The 17,772-nt window shown below is 47.2% G+C and overlaps 1 protein-coding gene across 2 annotated transcripts; it reads right to left on the bottom strand.

The window, feature by feature from the left end:
- On the bottom strand, nucleotides 1-4,878 carry PPM1M (protein phosphatase, Mg2+/Mn2+ dependent 1M). Of its 2 annotated transcripts, XM_037055713.1 has the most exons (10): nucleotides 4,550-4,876; nucleotides 3,607-3,730; nucleotides 3,205-3,459; nucleotides 2,623-2,735; nucleotides 2,200-2,284; nucleotides 1,989-2,107; nucleotides 1,771-1,834; nucleotides 1,462-1,569; nucleotides 1,207-1,355; nucleotides 1-862 (listed from the first exon to the last, which is right to left on the bottom strand). In XM_037055713.1, the coding sequence occupies exons 1-10, from the start codon at nucleotides 4,771-4,773 to the stop codon at nucleotides 721-723; spliced, it is 1,383 nt and encodes a 460-aa protein (XP_036911608.1). In that variant the 5' UTR covers nucleotides 4,774-4,876; the 3' UTR covers nucleotides 1-720. The 2 variants fall into 2 exon arrangements, with proteins under 2 accessions (XP_036911608.1, XP_036911609.1); XM_037055714.1 differs by lacking the exon at nucleotides 1,462-1,569 and having other exon boundaries at nucleotides 4,550-4,878.
- Nucleotides 4,879-17,772: the final 12,894 nt, after the last annotated feature.

Here is a 17,772-nt window from a genome sequence, read left to right as displayed (position 1 = left end):
TTTTCTGCACACAAACATTTAATCAATCATAGGGAGGAGATGGGGAGCAACAGAACAAAGGCATTATTAGGGCATCAACCTAGGGTGGAGCTAGGGCCTGGAAGGAGCAATTGGTATGCAAGTCCAGAGGCAGGATCAATTGTAGGGAATTCCCCACTCAGCCAACTGGGGCTCCTCTTGCCCCTTTTCTCCAACTTTAGCCTCAGGACCTGCTTCAGGATGGCTAGCCGTTCAGCAAATGAGGTTGCCCACGACTTCCCATGTTTCCCTGGATGAGTTTTGGCATTGTTAAGTAGATACTCTGACATTCATGGAATGGAGACTTGGATCCAAACACAGGCTATCTGACCCTCCCGGTATCCTTGGTCAATGCCCTTAGTCTAGCTGTCCCCACTTGGGAATAGTATATTAGACTGCTAAGGATACTCTCTGAAGAGCCTCCTGTGGATGTTCTAAGTTATAAACAGCCTGTCAGAAGGACGTTATTGACATAAGCACTTTCCCTGCCTGCCAAAGGAGGAACCCGGGGAGCTGGGTTCTCTGCACTCATCAGCTTTGACTGCCTGGTATAAACGTTCCCCTTGACACAGGTTGGGATGGAGGACAAAAGCTCTGGGTTGTGTCTGGTGGCGGGGCAGGCAGGCCTGCTATTGTCCACAGTGGGGAGATGCCCAAACTTCACCTGGTCCTGAGTGGTTCAGGGGTGCGGTGTCAGAATCCTCAGTGGCCACTGTTCCTTTGGCCCTGGCTGTTCAGGGGAATCACGAACACAGAGATGTCGTCGTAGGACACCTGCCCTTCTGTGAGACCGTTGTCCTTCCCCTGTGTGCTGTGTATCAGCGTTTGGGCCAGCTCTGAGAACCTGTGGGGACCATCCTGCAGATGTACTCCTAGGGCCACGGCAAAGAGGCAAGGCCAGCCCTTAGAGAACTCAACACTGGGCTAGACACTTGGGGACCCAAGCAATTCAACTGTGGGGCCAGGCAAACCACAAGCCTGGGAGGGCTACAGAGTGCATCACAGGAGTCTGGGCCCAGAGATTTATGGGACCCACGATCACATCCACCTCAGGAACCTTGAGAGCACACTAATCCTGACCACCTGCCCTTAGCTGAGCTCATCGTCAGCGCTGCCTTCTCAGCCATAACTTGACTTGGTGTTGCTGCTGGCACCCACACCCAGACAGGTCCCCAGAAGTTACAGTACCTATGTGGGTCCTCTTGATTGCCAGGGAGGAAGCTCCGCACTATTCGTGCCACCTGTTCATTGGACAGGACATCCCAGAGCCCATCAGTTGCCATGACAACCACATCCTCCTCCTGCAGCTCCAACTGGTTCATATCCAGCACTGTCACCTGTAAAATTAAGTCTGAGGATCCCTCAGTGTTCCCTTCCCAGCTCCCACCAGCCTCACTGCCTTTCTGGGCAGATGGAAGCTGAGGTGGGCTATTGCCCTCTCACCTGTGGGACAGAGAGCAAGAAAGGCTTGAGCTGAATGTTTGTGTCCAAGACTCTGAGCTGATGGTCTCCCAGGCCCCGGGAGACGGCCAGTGTTCCCAATAATCGAGCCTGGGGACAAGGGAGATGTGAGGTGACAGCAAATAACCCCAGCAAATGCACAAGTAAAGCATAGAGGTGGACTTTGGCCTTCAAGCACCCTGGGCCTTGGAGCAGTCCCCAAGACACCAGCCATAGCCACAAGACAAAGAAGCTCCTACCTCTGCAGGGGGTAACTGAAGAGGGATTACTGAAGAGGGGCCATTCACTGACCTGCCTGCCCTGTCCATGGATCAGTGGGTACTTGAGGTCCGACTTCTCCACGCACTTGTAACTCCTACCAGGAGCAGACAGCATCAACTCAGGCCCTACTTTCCACCTCAACACAGGGCCCACCCTGCTCCGGCGGAAGGGGACTGTCCCGGGCCACACAGATGGGCTTGTGCCCCATGGTTCTCCCCACTATATCCTTCCACCCCCACCTTGCTCACCAGCCGCTCATGTGGTGATCCCTGAACAAAACCTTCTGCCCCAAGTCATCCCCCTTCAGTCTCCGAGGGAACTCCAGACGGGTGAATTCACCAGCCAGAAGCTCAGGATAGACAAAGGCCTGGGGTAGGGATGCCATACTCAGATCAGGTTCTCTCTGGTGGCCCTGGACCAAGGAGTTGGGGCTCCACAGCCTCTGCCAAGGGCACCTACCAGCTGCTGGATGCGCTGTCGCTCAGTCTCTGGGGTGAACTCAGAGCTCAGAGGCCGTACTTCATCTCTCTGCACCAAGATAGCCCTGGATGGGATTGCGGAGGAGAGGGAGAGGTCTGTGGTGTGGCCTGTCTCCTGCTGGTCCCTCCTCCAACCACCAGGTGCCAGCTCTGCCCATGTCAATCCCTTGTTCAAAGCCCTCCATTACTGTCTGCAGGGTAAAGGCTCAGTTCCTTCCGATGTGAAGGGACTTGTGCCCTCCCTGGCATCTGCTGTCCACTCAATGCTCCATACACGCCAGGTATACAAATAGCTCAGCCAGTCAAGCCTCATTTCCATCCTTCCACTCACAGCCCCTTTCGCTGTCCCCACTGCCCCTGGTGCCTGCCCGCCCACCTGCCCCACTCTTCAAATCTCACTCACCTGCTATCTCCAGCATTGGCCACATACAGCTTTCCCTGCAGGGACACAGCCACCAGGGCTGTGCAGCCGCCCTCCTGGCCTGAGGCCTCCAGCTCCCGCCCGATCACCTCATCCTGGAGCAAACCGAGGTCACTTTAGCTGCTGCTTTTGCTACCACAATATCACTCTGTCCCCGATCCCCACCCTGTAGTTCATTTCCCCACCAACAAGCCCAGCCCAAAGTCTAGCTATGACTCCAGGACGCAATCATCAGATCTGGATGTAACCCTTGGGAGGGAGGAAGTCCTTTTCAAAACAGTGAGGAAGGGGAACCAGCCCCTGCACCAAGGAACAACAGGGTGTGCAATGAGACGATACAGGCAAAAGCACATAGCGCATAGTAGGCACTGGATAAATGAGAGGGTTTATGATGACAATGATGGTTGCTAGTAAAGAACAAACCAATCCAATCTTGTCTTGCCATTTCAAACATTAAGGGTGACCACCACTGTGTACAGAAATGCCTCACAACCCAGAATCCCTCAGGGCCCTGGTAACAAAAACCTTCATTCCTTTCTCAGTCAAAGGCCACACTTAACTTACACATTCCTGGAAGGCACTCTCCAGAGCTCCAATCACCAAGTCTTCTGTCCTAATGCCCTTTTCCTCCACAAATTGGGGATCACTGGGACAGACACAGTGGCCACTAAGGTGCATGGGGGGCTGAGTGGCCACCAAGCTCTCTGCTATGGCCTCCAACTGCCGCCGCAGGCAGGAGTGCAGGGTGTTGGCAGCCAGGATGGCTGCAGCTGGACCGCCGTGCCCATCAAACAGTGCCCAGTAATGACCCGTCAGGAACTGTACAGGAAAGGGTTGGTGTCAGGTTCGTCTTGGCTTCCCCAGTTGACCCCTGGCCCAGCATAGGGCACTAGGGCAAGAACTTCAGCCTGAAGTCCTGGCCCCAGTTCTGGCCTGTAAGAGCGGCTAAGACCCAGTTGCTCTTACCTCTTCTGGGCACAAGGTCACCCACTCTTGGTCCTCTTCAGCCCCAAACTCACATCGCCGGATGCACAGCTTCCCACAGGCGGCCTGATCCTCATTGAACTCAGATTTCTCTGCGTTGATGATCCTGAGGCCAGGAAGTGATCAGTGACCCTTCAGGGACACACCCATGTCCCTGTGGGCACAGAGACCAGAGCTGGTGCACAGGAGGAGGAGCCCTTCTTCTGGGGCAGTAGCCTCCACACTCCTTATACCTGGACAAAGATGGTGAAGTTTCCCAACTGTTCAGTGACCTCCTGGCCTTCTGGGCCTTGAGGCAGTGGGATTTGTTATTTCCTATTTTTGCCTTTCTCTGAAGGCAAAACTCAGGGCTCAGGCCCTCTGGAGCCTGCCCGCCTGCCCACCTGGCCTGGAAAGTAAGGGTGGGGCTGCCTGGGGAGATCTGGGGCTTCCTTGCCTATTCCCCAAGCATCCCTGTCCCATACTGCATAGGCCATGACACACGGAGAGGGGGAAAGGGTGGAGTGTGTGTATGTGTGTGTATGGTGGAGTGGGGGTGGGTGGGCAGTGGAGTGAGGGATGTGGTGGTTATCTGCAAAGCCCGGAATTCCAGCACTCTAACCAGTGTCCCGGTCTCCCGTTGGAAGCTCTCGGGGTGTAGGTCCTTCCCAACTTGCAATTCTCTCTAAGGGAGGCTGGAGTCCCAAAGAAAAGTCAGAGGTGGGATAGGGGGGCTCTGTCAAGAATTCAGAGTTGACAACAAAGAATTATCCACGAGGTTGGGGGAGAGTGGTCACTCACTCAGTTTAACCCATTTTCTAGCTCAGCGCAGTTCCCCAGGCTGGATCAACAAGGGTCTGGGGTCTGGAGTCCCGGTACAGGGGTCGCGGGAGTGGGGAGTGTCGGAAGGGGGATCGCTGTCGGGGTGTGGGGGGCGGACACTCACTCTGCGTAGCCTGCGTTCCAGGGCAGCTCGCGGCCCCGCGCTGGGCAGCGCACCGGTCGGGCTTCCGGGCGGCGTCGGGCGTCGGTTGTGCCGGGGCCGGAGACCGAGCCGCGCAGGAAGCGGGGCCGCCGGTAGAGCACGGGGCTGGCGCGCGGCCTGGGGGGCCGCGGCGCGGGGAGTGGACCTCCCGGCAGGAAGCGGCGCCGGAACCAGCCGGCGGACATGGTGCTGCGGTGACAGGGGGCTGCCCGCAGAGAGCTGGGTGGGAGAGCTGGACCGGACACCACCCGACCGCCGGCCCCCGGGGCAGGAAGCGTGCCACGGGGCGGGGCGGACAGGGGCGGGGCGGCGACTCCCCCAAACCCCAGTCTCTCTGCTGAGTGTGTGCGCGCGCGCGGCCTGGTGCCGTCGGGCTTGTCCAGCCTCCTAACAACCGTAAGGAGTAAACGCTGTTACCAGTCCCACTTTGCAAGCCAGAAAATTGTAGCCTGGAGAGGGAAGTAGCTTGCCCCGTGTCACCCAGTATCCTGAGCAGGCTGATCGTTCACCTACATGTGTGGGGCATGAGCATCGGAGAGGGAAATGTCCCCCCTCCCCACCCAAGGAGGCCCAGTAGGGGTCAGAGCACACCTTGGGCCTCCTGGATGGATCTGTGTCTACAGCAGAGCATCAGACCCTCTCCTGCTGGGCCCGGACCTTATGCAAGGGTAAGATGGGAACAGGATGTTCTTAGAGGTGTGAGACTGGCCATTGAGTAAGAGTCTCAGAGCCCAGTGTTCCCCTCAGGTGGCCTCAATTCCTCACCCGTTCAGCCTGGCGACTCTTCACCTTAAGATGGCTTTATTCATTCTGGCACACCACTCGCACCCTTAGGCCAGTCTCTCCTCTCTGGGCAGAAAGCAGGATCCTCACTAGTGTGAGTGACTGACAGGCAGTAGTAATCCGTGGTCCCCCCAAAGCTCCAACTGGTCAGAGTTCAGACCTGGGACTAAAGTAAGTGAAAGAATTTCATCTGGGTTGGAGGCAAGATGTTGCAGCCTGAGCCCCTGGCTAGCTGTCACTGTAGGGTCTGTGGCAGTGTCCGTGTTCACATCTGCATGTTAACAGAATGCTTTGTCACCCTCTGTCACTTAAGCCAGACTCCCTGTGCAGGTCTGTTATTTCCATCTCATAACGGGAGCTCTGAGGCCTATGCAGAGGAAGTATCCTGATGTCCAATCCTGTGCTGTTTCCATTATGACAGTGCAATTGACTAAAAACCCACTCCCGAGGGGATTTCTCTTCCCCTTTCCTCCTCCAGGAAGGCAGGCTAGCGAACTGAAAGCCGGGAGGCCCACAGCCCAGGGCCTCCAAGCAGGGCTACAGGAAAAGTCTCTACCTCTGCTCCTAAACCCAGCACATACTCACTAGGTCTTACTTCCTCCAGGTTAGCCAGCCCTGCCCCATCGGGAGTTCCTCCTACCCCCAAAGGAAGATTCTTGGGGCAGGGAGCTGTCTCCATACCTCCTTCCTCTGATGATTCAGTTCCAGAGAGCCTAGGGGCTAATTTACTGAGCCCACTGTGTATGGTAGGCCCCATGCTGGGTGCAGGAGTGTACAAGGCATTAAAGGACAGGAGGTCACCTGCAGTGACGGTGAAGTCCTGGTAGATGGTGCTTGTTGCAGCTGGCAAGGGGGTAGCAGTAGGAGAAAGCTTCCCAAAGGATATCTAAGCCTGTCATTGGACAGAATTGGACCAGGGACCCAGAGTTGGGCAGACCCAATTCAGTTTCCGGGGTTACCCCACCAGCTAATGGTGCAGAGATTTTTAAAGTCTAAAATTAGAGGAAATAACACAGACACAGTTTATTCCTCCAGCCCACTGTCTGGACTCTCCTGGATGGGATGAAGCTCCTGTTCTCTAAGGTGTATTCAGAGAAGCTGGCCAGATGTCACAGGTGGTTTGTTAACCTGCTAAGATATTTTAAGTTTTCAAAGGCATGTGGAGCCCTATGACAATCCCATTCTCCCTGTTCCAACGTGCCCTGAGTGTTCCTTCAGTGATACCCAGGATCCTCTGGATCCCTAGGCTCCTGTTCTTGCCTGGATCCTGAGCCTGGCTCTCTTGCTTTAGTCCCTCATTTTGATGAAGCACATCCTCTAACAACTTTCCAAGAAAGGATGACTGGAAGATAATTTCCTGGGTCCTTGCAAATCTGAAAAAGTTTGTATTCTGCCTTTGCTGCTGCTTCTTCTTTTTAAAAAAATCCTCACCTGAGGACATGCTTATTGATTGTAGAGAGAGGGGAAGGGAGGGAGAGAAAGACACATACACATTGATGTGAGAGAGAAACATTGATCAGTTGCTTCTTATATGTGCCTGTACTGGGGCTTGAACTTCCAACCCAGGTGTGTGCCCTGACCAGGAATCGAACCCGCAACCTTTTGGCGCATGGGACAATGCGTAACAAATTGAGCCACCAGGTCAGGGCTGTGCCTTTGCATTTGGCTCAGAATTCCGATTTCTCTGTTTATTAACTTTTACTGTTGCTGCTGCTGAAATCCAGTGTCCATCTTATTCCCAGACCTTTGGATTGGCTTGTCATTGCCTTTTTCTCTCTTCAGAAACTTTCTGGTTCTTCCGTCTCTGGTGTCTGAAATTGTAGGTGAGGGGTGGGTGTGTCTCATTCCTGGGCTGGCTCTCCCTCCAGGTCATTCAATTCCTCACTCCCCAGTGACAACACTTTCCAGCTGCTTGAATGTACTCAAATCAAGTGCGCCCTCTCCTGGTAGGAGGCCTTTTCTCAGCTAACAGCTATAGTGTGAAGGATGGAGGTTGGGAGAGGAACATTCTTAGAAAAAAAGAGGAAAGTTTTTATGCTACATTTTTTTCACTCAATGAAAATGGCTTTTGTTGAGTCCCACATCTGCCCTTAACAAAATTTAATTTTTTAAATTTAATACTTTCACATAATTCCAAATGAAAAGAGTGTAATACTGTATTTAACAACACTCCTTCACAACTCCTTCCACTGGCCACCCAGTTTCCCTCCCTGGAGGCATCCAAAGTTACTACTTTCTTGTGGATAGGGTTCCAGTGAGATGGAGGGACATCTCCATCTTAGAGATGTCGGGAAATTCCATAGAAATTCAAGCAAAAAAGTACACATAAGACAAGAAATAACAAGTGCTGGCGAGGATGTGGAGAAGAGGAAGCTGTTATGCACTGTTGGTGGGAATGTAAACTGGTGCAGTCGCTGTGGAAAGCAGGATGGAGATTGCTGAAAAAAGTAAGGGGATCAGAGTGCTAGCAGAGAGTTGGAAAGAAGTGGTTGGATTTGGGTAGAAAGTGAATCGGAGGGCTGGAGAAATTAACTAACTTGACCAAAGTCATATAGTGACTACTTAAACTTATATTTATTAAAATAACATAAAATTAAACATTCCATTTTCCACTGGCATGAGCCAGATTACAAGTGCTCATTAGACGCATATTGCTACCTCACTGAGCAGGCTGATTATGTAATATTTTCACTGTCGCAGAAAGTGCAGTCGGACAGCACTCACTTAGAATCTGGGTCTCCTGAAGTTCGTTCCTAAGGCTCAGGCAGATTCTCTGCTCAGTTTGGAGTCTCTGAGTGTTGGGGGGCTGAGGTCAGCAACTCTAGATTGTGCTTGGCCTGGAGGTGCTCCCTAGCCCTTAAAAAGAGCTGAGTTCAGAGCAGCAGAATTATTCCCGCCCCTTTACTACAATACAAGGTATTTCTACTGAGAAGTAGAAAGCAGCCGTCACTAATGTGTTCGTGTGAATTTGATCACAGGGCCCCCAGGACTGCCTGGAGACTCAGGGGCCAAGTGCAGACCCTTCTTCATGCGCGACAGCATGGAATACTCAGGGACTTGCCCGGCTTCTGAAAATATTGGCCGACAGCACTGACACTTCACGGCCGGAATCGCGCATTTCTGAATTAGATGCCAGAAGAATAATAGTTACTTTTGGTAAGTACATGTTATCTGGAACGAAATAAAGTGGGGATTGCCCCAACTACAACTCAGTCTTCCGTGTCAGAGGTTTATGGGCTTGAATTCCACTAGAATCAGGAGCAGGATCAGAGAGTGTAATAAAATGGACTCATTTTTCATAATTTTTCCTCTACAAATTTTTTTCTAAAAATGAACACTTGTTTGCATTTCCCCTGCTAATTTGTTATTTTTGTGGTGAGTCTGGTCCTGTTGGTTCAGACAGTGGCTCCACCTCGCCGGAGTCCAGGGCCAGGACAGCGCGTCTGTGCGCGGGTCTCCGCCCTCTCCCTTGCAGATGCCGTCCTGCCAGCCTCGGTTACCGAACTCTTTCCCCAAACTCCAGATACGGCCTTAGGATCCTTCTCTGCCCAGGAGACCAAGTCAAGGAGAGAACAGGTTAGAAACCAAGTTGTTAACCTTGGATTAGGGACAGGCATTTTATCTGAAGTGGAGCAAGATACAATTCAGTTCTCAGAACAGCAATAGAAAATTGTTCAGAGCTGTCTACTTATGGGAAAAAGGGGAACAGTCTTGCTATTTGGGGCTGTGACAGCACATCTTGTGATTCTCCAAAAGGGTCATTTAATATACTATGTTTCAAACTTATTTGATGACAGGATAGTTTACTATTTTTTAAATCTATGAAATGTCTTGCAAAATTAGTATCCTAAGAAATATTTTGGGAAACACTATGCTGGTCCAAACTCCTCATTTTGTAGGTGATGAGAAATGTGTCCTAAAGAGGTTAGCATAATTTTTTCAAGGTCTTGTAGGAAGGTGGTTCAGCTGGGATTCAAACTGGTCTGAGGCCAGTGCTTGGACCTCTACATCAGGTCACTTCCTGGAGAACTGGAAGTACCTTGCGGGTCTTCCTTTCACAAGAGATCCTGGGATAAAGCTGTCCCTTCTGGGCAGACTATTTAGTGTGTAATAAGTAGCACTGGCTGAAGTGAAGTCTCAGGAACATGGTCCCAGGTCTGTTTGGCTCATGGTTGTCACCAAAAGGGGCTGCAGGTGAGAGGTCTTTGTTGTCCTTGCTAGTGTCACTATGGGAAATGAGCACCATTGTTTTTGTTTCTAAATAAAAGTGCACAAACTCTTAAATTGATCCAAAGCTTTTCCATGGATCCTGGTTATTCTCCTTCTTGGTGACAAGGAGTGTCTTGAATTGTGAGTTCCATGAAGGCACAGAGGTGATTTGACCTAATAAAATTAGGTCCTCTTGGACCTAATAAAATTATTGCAGATGCTTATTTAAACTATTAATATATGCAAGTGTTGTGGCAGCCCCTCAGAAAAGTCCCTTACCTAGACCTCAGGACCCCTGACAACACTGTGTAATGGCTTTTTCATTTCTTGGGCAACTGATAGAAATAATGAACTGTAGCTAGTTTGTAATAGTCATTTTGTGGGGTCCTCTAAGTTTTCTGAGTCTTTTTTTGAAGTGGACTCCTTATCTATTTGCCTAAAGTAAGAGAATTTTTAGTGTTTGCAAACCCTCTGCTGAACACCCCTTCATTTAAAATCACCTTTCTTGTTATACTTATTCTTAGACATGCTCTCATTCATACTAGGTGGGGGGAGGCTTTTATTTTGTATTTCAAAAATGGCCCAAAGGAATTGGGTTTAGGATAGCACCACAGCCTCACAATTTCTTTCTGGGGAAAATCATTAAAAGGCATCAGCCTATCCTTCTCCTTGGGGAATAACAGCCCATTTTTTTCTGAGACCCAGAGATGTTCAGACTATGGAAGGAACCAGACTTTCCCAGAGGATAGAAGCAGTGTGGGAAAACCTGGGTATGGCTTAGCGTGGGGGCTAGTAGGCCATAATGAGAGAGGAACGTCCTTTTTGCTGGTTGCTGGTTCTTTGTGTCTGCAATTTCTGTCTTGGTGTGATCAAGTGGGGTTGAATTACTGTTTAGACCAGAGAGGGAAGCAGCCCAAGTCTGGTTGATTTCAGGACATGCAATTGGCCTTGCTTACATCATTTTGTTCTCCAGGCCTTGATAGAAATCGCTGGGCTCTCACCAGTTTACTATAAAAAGGAAACTGGTGGCCTTCAGGTGGCCTTCTGTTCTCTTGCTCCAGGTATAACGGCTGTGTAACAAATTACCTCAACACAGAAGGAGTTATACCCATGGATTCTGTGGGTCAGGAAATCAGTCAGAGCATGGTGGGGATTGCATGTCAGTGTTCTAGGATGTCAGAGTCTCAGGTGGGAAGACTCAAAATTTGGTGGTGATGCAATAGCAGGGAACTGGAATCTCTTGAAGGTTTATTCCTACACATACCTGGTACCTGGACTATGAAGACCCAGAGTCATCTGACCTCTCCATTCAGCAGGGTTACCTCACAGCAGGGTCACCTCAGGGTAGTTACACTTGAGGTAAAAGCTGCCTTACCTGTTATAACCCAGCCTCCAAAGCCGGTTGCGTCAACTCTGCCCTTCTGTACTGGCTGAAGCACCTGCAACCCTGCCTGGCTTCTAGGTTAGAGAATCATGTAACAGTAGAGCATATGGCAGACATTTTTGGCAAACACAGTACTCCGCCTCTCTCAGGAGTTCAGTGTGAGAAGGGCCAAGCCAAAGAAGGGGTGCCAGCTTCCAGGCTATGCACTAGACAAGTGCCCGTGACATCTGCTAGTGCTCTGAATTTCCTGGAGTGGTGTTCTTTCTGTCACACGGAGCTCTCTGTGCGGCACACTTGTTAGCATGTAACATTTTTTCCCCAAATGCCAACCCTCTGAGGCAGCTGTGGCATGTAGGGGGCCTTTATATAAATTAGATAAAGATGCCCTGTGGATATGAGGAAGTGGCAAGCAGAGGGCAGTCCCTCCCTGCTTGGATGAGCCCCCTTTTTAGGGCATATATTGCACAATGAAATATAGCAATCCTAGTCTCTATTATTGTTGTAATTGGTTTTACCATTAAAAAAATCAAAGCAGTTAGCAGTTCTCATGCCTAGGGCCCTCCTGGTTGCCTTCTACAGGGTCCATCCCTAAGTGTCCTGTTCACTGGACCCATGTCCTTTCCTTTTTTAAAACTCCCACTTTTTCCCAGAAACATGATGCTCTCATGAACTTGGTGACAAGGGGCACATTTCCAGGAATGCTGATGGCTTAGCAAGACTAAATATGTATTTAAAATATTTCTGAGCAGTTTTTAAATTTCTAACTTCAGATGTAGTGCATTTGTGTTATAAAATTCAAGCCGGCGATCTAGAAAGTTAAAAAAAGGTAGTGACTCAGAACTTTCTTTTCCTATGGGGATTTTTAGCAATATGGTTGCCCTGTATGCATGTCGGGTAGAGGGGTGTGTGAGACAGACAGGCAGGCAGGGAGGGTGGGAGGAAGGAACATGTAGCTTTCACCTAATGACACTGCTTCTGTACTGACATTAGGCGTAGGGGATTTTAATTGGCGGAATGAATTCTTCCAAAAATAAAAATTTATGGAGAAAGAAACCATGGGGTAGAAGAAAAGTAGCCTTTGATTCTTTGAGTTTAAAGTTCTTGAGGTTAAAAGTTCTTGTAGATTTTTCTCTGTGGCTTGCCCTTCAAAAAGACCAATTCAAAACAACACAATTGTGGTTACTCATAAGAAAGTTAACCCTGTGAATATAGTAAAAACTATTGAATTATATACTTTGGGTGAATTGTATGGCATGTGAATTATATCTCGACAAAGCTGTTACACATAAATAAAAATTTGAAAGGGCTAAATTACATACTAAGCTTTCTGAGAACCAAGTCACTTTCCTGGGAAATTAACAGATAAATCTTAGGGCAATTCATCTTGCAGACTTCCTGAGGAAGATTTTGTAATCAGAGTACATGATAAAATGTTTTAAATGGCAACAAGATGAATGGTACTATCTAAAATACTATAAGGTAGATTTTTAAGACAGCATTAATAGGGAAGAAATGTTAAGTTGTTCATTATCATCTTTCTTTTGTTATCTATGTTTAATTTATTATATGCTGCTCATTTGAGCTTGGTGGGTAGGGGCAAGGGTGGCTAGGAATGAGAAATATTGGCCAGTTGGCTTCTGTTAAATTTTCATAAATCTTATTAACTGAAATCTGTAATTTGAACATGGCTCTTCTTTGAAATGCTCTGGAGTTCAATCAACTTCTTAATCATGTCACAACAGTGGGAGCCACTGAAAAAGAGACCTGGGCTACGGAAGACTACACATGTTCCCTTTCACAGGGTCCCAAACAGGGAATTTGATGTCTCCTTCACTGAACCTTATCTACTAACATTGCACCTCTGAGTGACTTGAGGAGGGAAATAAAATGTATTTTTAAATGAGAAAAAAGGAAGTCAGAAATCATCGTTGTTAGATGAACAACCTCCCCCAAATCAAGATCTCAACAGCACTTGATGAAATGCAAATTATTCTTCACATTGATTGCTTTTTCTCCCCCTTTTCAAGTGATGTATTATCCTTTGATGTTCCGTTCAGTTAGCTAGCTTGCTGCAGCATGAATATTTGATCTTGGTATAATGCTTTTCACAACTACTTTTTGCTATAGCCAGGCATTCTTATTTTTTGGCTCCATCTTTCCTTTATTAAAGTGAGGAGGCAAATACAAGTAGTAGGTGAGCAAAAAGAATAGAAACATTGATCTGTAAATTATCCAAGTGAGGAAAAGCTCTAGGGGATAATACAATTTTGGCAGGGAGAAAGTCTACAACTGCATTTCTTGGGGGCCACATTCGGTTGTCCTCTTTCAGTTTGCTTTGTGTTTGCTTGCGGGGGACAATCAGGACACTATGGAATTAATTTTGTCTTCAAAGCAGTCTTTTTGCTCTTTAATTATTATTAAAGTGAACTGTACAAGAAGAGGGGCTGGATTTTTAGACAGTCCTTTTACATGTCAAAATTCAGTCGAGTAGTGTCGCTGGGACAGAGCAAACATTCAGTTGCCTTGTGGTACAAAAATCCCGAGTAGAATTTCTCCAGAAAAGGGTGTCTCTGTGAGAATTTAGAAGCCAGCATTTCCAGCAACTTGGGTTTGTCAGGTTAGTCTAGTAAGGGGGATCTGGGTGGGCTGAGCCTCTACTACAACCATTGATTTGAGTTCTGCTTTTTTCTTAAATTTTAAATTATATTTTATTGATTATGCTATTATAGGTGTCCCAATATTTCCCCTTTGCCGCACTCAACCCAGCACCCCAACTCCCTCAGGCAATCCCCACACCCTTGTTCATGTCCTTAGGTCATGTGAACGTTCTTTGGCTACTCCATTTTCTATACTGTACTTTACATCCCCATGGCTATTCTGTAACTATCTATTTGTACTTCTTTTTTTAATAATGTTTTTTTAAAGATTTTACTTATTTATCTTTAGAGGGGAAGGGAAGGAGAGAAGGAGAGAAATATCAATGTATGGTTGCCTCTCATGAGTCCCCTGCTGGGAACTGGCCTGCAACCCAGGTATGTGCCCTGACTGGGAATTGAACCGTGATCATGTGGTTCGCAGGCCCGAGCTCAATCCACTGAGCTACACCAGCCAGGGCTATTTGTACTTCTTAATGTCCTCACCTCTTCTCCCATTCCCCTATGCCATCTGGCAACCACCAGAAAGCTCTCTGTATCCATGATTCTGCTTCTGTTCTTCTTGTTTGCTTAGTTTGTTTTTTAGATTCAATTGTTGGTAGATATGTATTTGTTGCCATTTTATTGTTCATAGTTTGGATCTTCCTCTTCCAAATTTCATATAATAATGACTTGGTGATGATGAATTCCTGAAGTTTTTTTCTTCTCTGGGAGCTTTTTATCTGCCTTTCAATTCTAAATGATTGCTTTGCTGGGAAGAGAAATCTTGGCTGTAGGTCCTTGGTTTTCATGACTTTGAATATTTCTTGCCAATCCCTTCTAGCCTGCAAAGTTTCTTTTGAGAAATCAGCCAACAATCTTATGGGAACTCCCCTGTAGGTAACTAACTTTTTTTCTCTTGTTGCTTTTCAGATTCTCTCTTTATCTTTAACTTTTGACATTTTAATTATGATGTGCCTTGGAGTAGGCCTCTTTGCATCCATCTGTTTGGGACTCTCTGCGCTTCCTGGACTTGTATGTCTATTTTCTTCACTAACTTAGGGAAGTTTTCTTTCATTATCTTTTCAAATATATATCTAATTTCTTGCTCTTTCTCATCTCTTTCTAGCACCCCTATGATGTGAATGTTAGACCTCTTGAAGTTGGCCCAGAGGCTCCTTTTACTATCCTCATTTTTTGGATTATTTTTTCATCTTGTTGTTCTGATTGGTTGTTTTTTGCTTCCTTATGTTCCACTTCATTGATTTCATTTTCAGCTTCATGCACTTTACTGTTTTTTTCTCTTGTAAATTGTTCTTTATTCCAAATAGTGTATCCTTTGTTTCTGACTGGATCTTTTTTATGCTGTGGAGGTCGCCACTAAGTTTCTGGAGCATCCTAATAACCAGTGTTTTAAACTCTGCATCTGATAGATTGCTTACCTCCATTTTGCTTAGTTCTTTTTCTAGATTTTTGTTCTGTTTTTTTTTTTTTTTCCATTTGGGCCATGTTTCTTTGTCTTCTCATTTTGGCAGCCTCCTGTGTTTGTTTCTATCGATGAGGTAGAGCTGCTTTGACTCCCTGTCTTGGTAGCATGGCCTAATGTAGTAGGTGTTCTGCAGGGTCCAGTGGCACAACCTCCCCTATCACCTAAGCTGGGTATTTAAGGAGTGCCCTTTGTGTGGCCCAAGTACATCCTCCTCTTGTAGCTGAGCCTTGATTATGATTGGAAGGTGAATGGGAGGGATTTACTCAGGCCAATCAGCTGCAAACACTGGCCGTGACCACTGACCACCAGCATTCGCTTCTGTGGAGGATCATCTGTGCAGCGGCAGGGGGTTGGTGCTTCATTGTGGTCTGTAGTTGTCCACTGGGGCAAAGGCTCTGGGGTGTCCCTGGTGGTGCAGGCCAAGGTCAGCCCCCACCTGTATTCTGCCTGGGGTCACCCTGAATGAGCTATACAGCAATCTGAGGTGGCTGCTACTTGTGCTAGGCTTGGAGATTTCCAGGTGAATCAAGATTGTGAATCTGGGCTAGTTGTTGCTAGTGCCATGCCTGGGGCCCCTTAGCAATAGGTATGGGGGTTTGGGTGCTCTCTGAGGTTGGATGTTACTTGTTTGAGAGGATTTATGAAGTTATGAAGCAAGAGCCAAGACCAGCCATTCATATGGAAAAACCACCTTGGGTGGGCCTGTATGTTGTTTGAGATGGAGTCTCTGGGGATCTCCAGGTAAGGGCAAAGAGTGGAGCCAGGTTTATGGAGCCTCAGATATGGCACCAGACTGCCAGCTCTGTGGCTTTGTCAGAGGAAGGTTCAGAAAAGGGACAATAGCCTGACTTTCTGTCTGGAAGAAGGCTGTCTCCCAGCTCTTGTCTTGATGCCAGACACTTCACTTTCTTCCTGTATGCCACTGGTATCTTTCAGGAATGGCTTGGAGCTCCAGAAGTCTCTTCCACTGACTTAATTCCCACTGGTTTTTGCAGCCAGAAGTTATAGGGTCTTATCTTCCTGGCACTGGAACCCTGGGCTGGGGTGCCTTGGTGTGGGGCTGGGACTCCTCACTCCTGAGGTATCCCTCCAAATTTTTATCCACCACACACGGATGTGGGACCAGCCTGTTCCACATCTCCAACTCTCTTACTAGGCTGGATGGATGTGTTTTCCTTAATCTGTAGTTGTCAGACTTTCATTCAACTTTATTTCTGATGGTTCTGTGTGATAGTTGTTCTATATTTTAGTTTTAATTTTGATGTGGTTGTTCAAGGAGGTGAGCTGTGTTTACCTATGCTGCCATCTTTATCAGAAGTCTGTGTTCTGCTTTCTAAGATGAACAAATGTAGTTCAGCTTCAGTAACATATTACCTTCTAAATCCAGTGTCTTATCTATGGCTCTCTGTTGCACTCTTCTCCAGGTTAACATTGCTGTTTTTTAAATTTTTTTAAATTAAATTTATTGGGGGTGACATTTGTTAATAAGATTATATAAGTTTCATGTGTACAGTTCCATGATACATTGTATTGTATATTGCAATTTGTATATTGCATTGTATGCCCACCACCCAAATTCATTAGCAAAGATATGTATACTCTGATGTTCACTGAAGCATTATTCATGGTGGCCAAAACATGGAAACACTGAAGTGTCCTTTGATAGAGGGTTGGATAAAGAAGATACGGTACATATATGCAGTGGAATGGTACTGAGCCACAAAGAAAAGATGAAATATTGCCATTTGTGAAAACATGAATGGATCTTGAGAACATCATGCTAAGTGAAATAAGTCAGACAGAAAAAGTTAAGAACCATATGATTTCACTTATATGTAGGATAATAAACTGAAAGCAAGAAATGAACAAACAAAAAAACCAAACAAGAACTCACAGACATAGTTTAATTTTGTTTTAAATAATGCTTGTATGACATAGTTCAAAAACTTACAGTTCCTTTCATCACTTGTCCTTGGAGTCAGTATGCCAGATTGAAGTCTTGGCTTTTGCTTGGGTTTGTGTGTGACCTGGCAGTAGGGAGAAGTGAGTGCAGAGAGGGGTGGTAGGTCCCTTTCTTTATGCTTCTTACCTCATACAGTGTTGGGAGGGGGACATGAGTGATGCTAGGGCTTATAACCATGCCTGGCTCAAGACCATCACTCAGAACATGGTGGCTCTTGGCCTACCTCCTGGACTGGAAGCTGAGTGTGTGTGTGTGTGTGTGTGTGTGTGTTCTTACTGATTTTGGTCCATTTCCTGGCTCTGGCTGTGGATTTCTGAAACATGCATGCTGATATGGCCCAGGATTAGTGTTGTCACTTGCTCTGGGAGATTTACTTGAGCTCTCTGAGCCTCAGTTAACTCCTGAAAAAATAGCTCCTTCTTCACAGAGTTGCGGGATTAAAGGGATGACCTGCAAAGGGGCTGGCATACAGCAGCTTGAAACATGGGAAAGGATTATTATTATTTTCCCTACCGTTGATTCTTCTTCTGCTTTACTTCCATTCTTTGTTGGTTTGTTTATCCTCATTTGCTTCAAATCTCAGTTGAAGGAAGTCTTCTTTGATCACTCTGTCTGAAAGAGATTATTTCCTGTTATTTATACCACCTTTTAGACTGTAGTGATTTATTTACATTGTACACATAGTCATTACCTGTCTTCCCTACCAGACTGTTAAGATGCTTG

Source organism: Sturnira hondurensis, unplaced genomic scaffold (genome assembly GCF_014824575.4).
Source record: "Sturnira hondurensis isolate 20B ecotype Veracruz unplaced genomic scaffold, ASM1482457v3 Scaffold0008723, whole genome shotgun sequence".
Lineage (NCBI taxonomy): Eukaryota > Metazoa > Chordata > Mammalia > Chiroptera > Phyllostomidae > Sturnira > Sturnira hondurensis.
Note: the sequence above shows the minus strand (reverse complement) of the source record. Positions and strands in the feature narration are given on the sequence as shown.

Coding starts and splice junctions, on each gene's coding strand:
- PPM1M (XM_037055713.1), bottom strand. CDS start 4,773: ATGTCCGCCGGCTGGTTCCGGCGCCGCTTCCTGCCGGGAGGTCCACTC. Junction 2,736..3,204: donor AGAGTGCCTTCCAGGAATGT/GTAAGTTAAGTG, acceptor GGTTTGCTCCAG/GATGAGGTGATCGGGCGGGA. Junction 863..1,206: donor AATCAAGAGGACCCACATAG/GTACTGTAACTT, acceptor TGGTCCCCACAG/GTTCTCAGAGCTGGCCCAAA.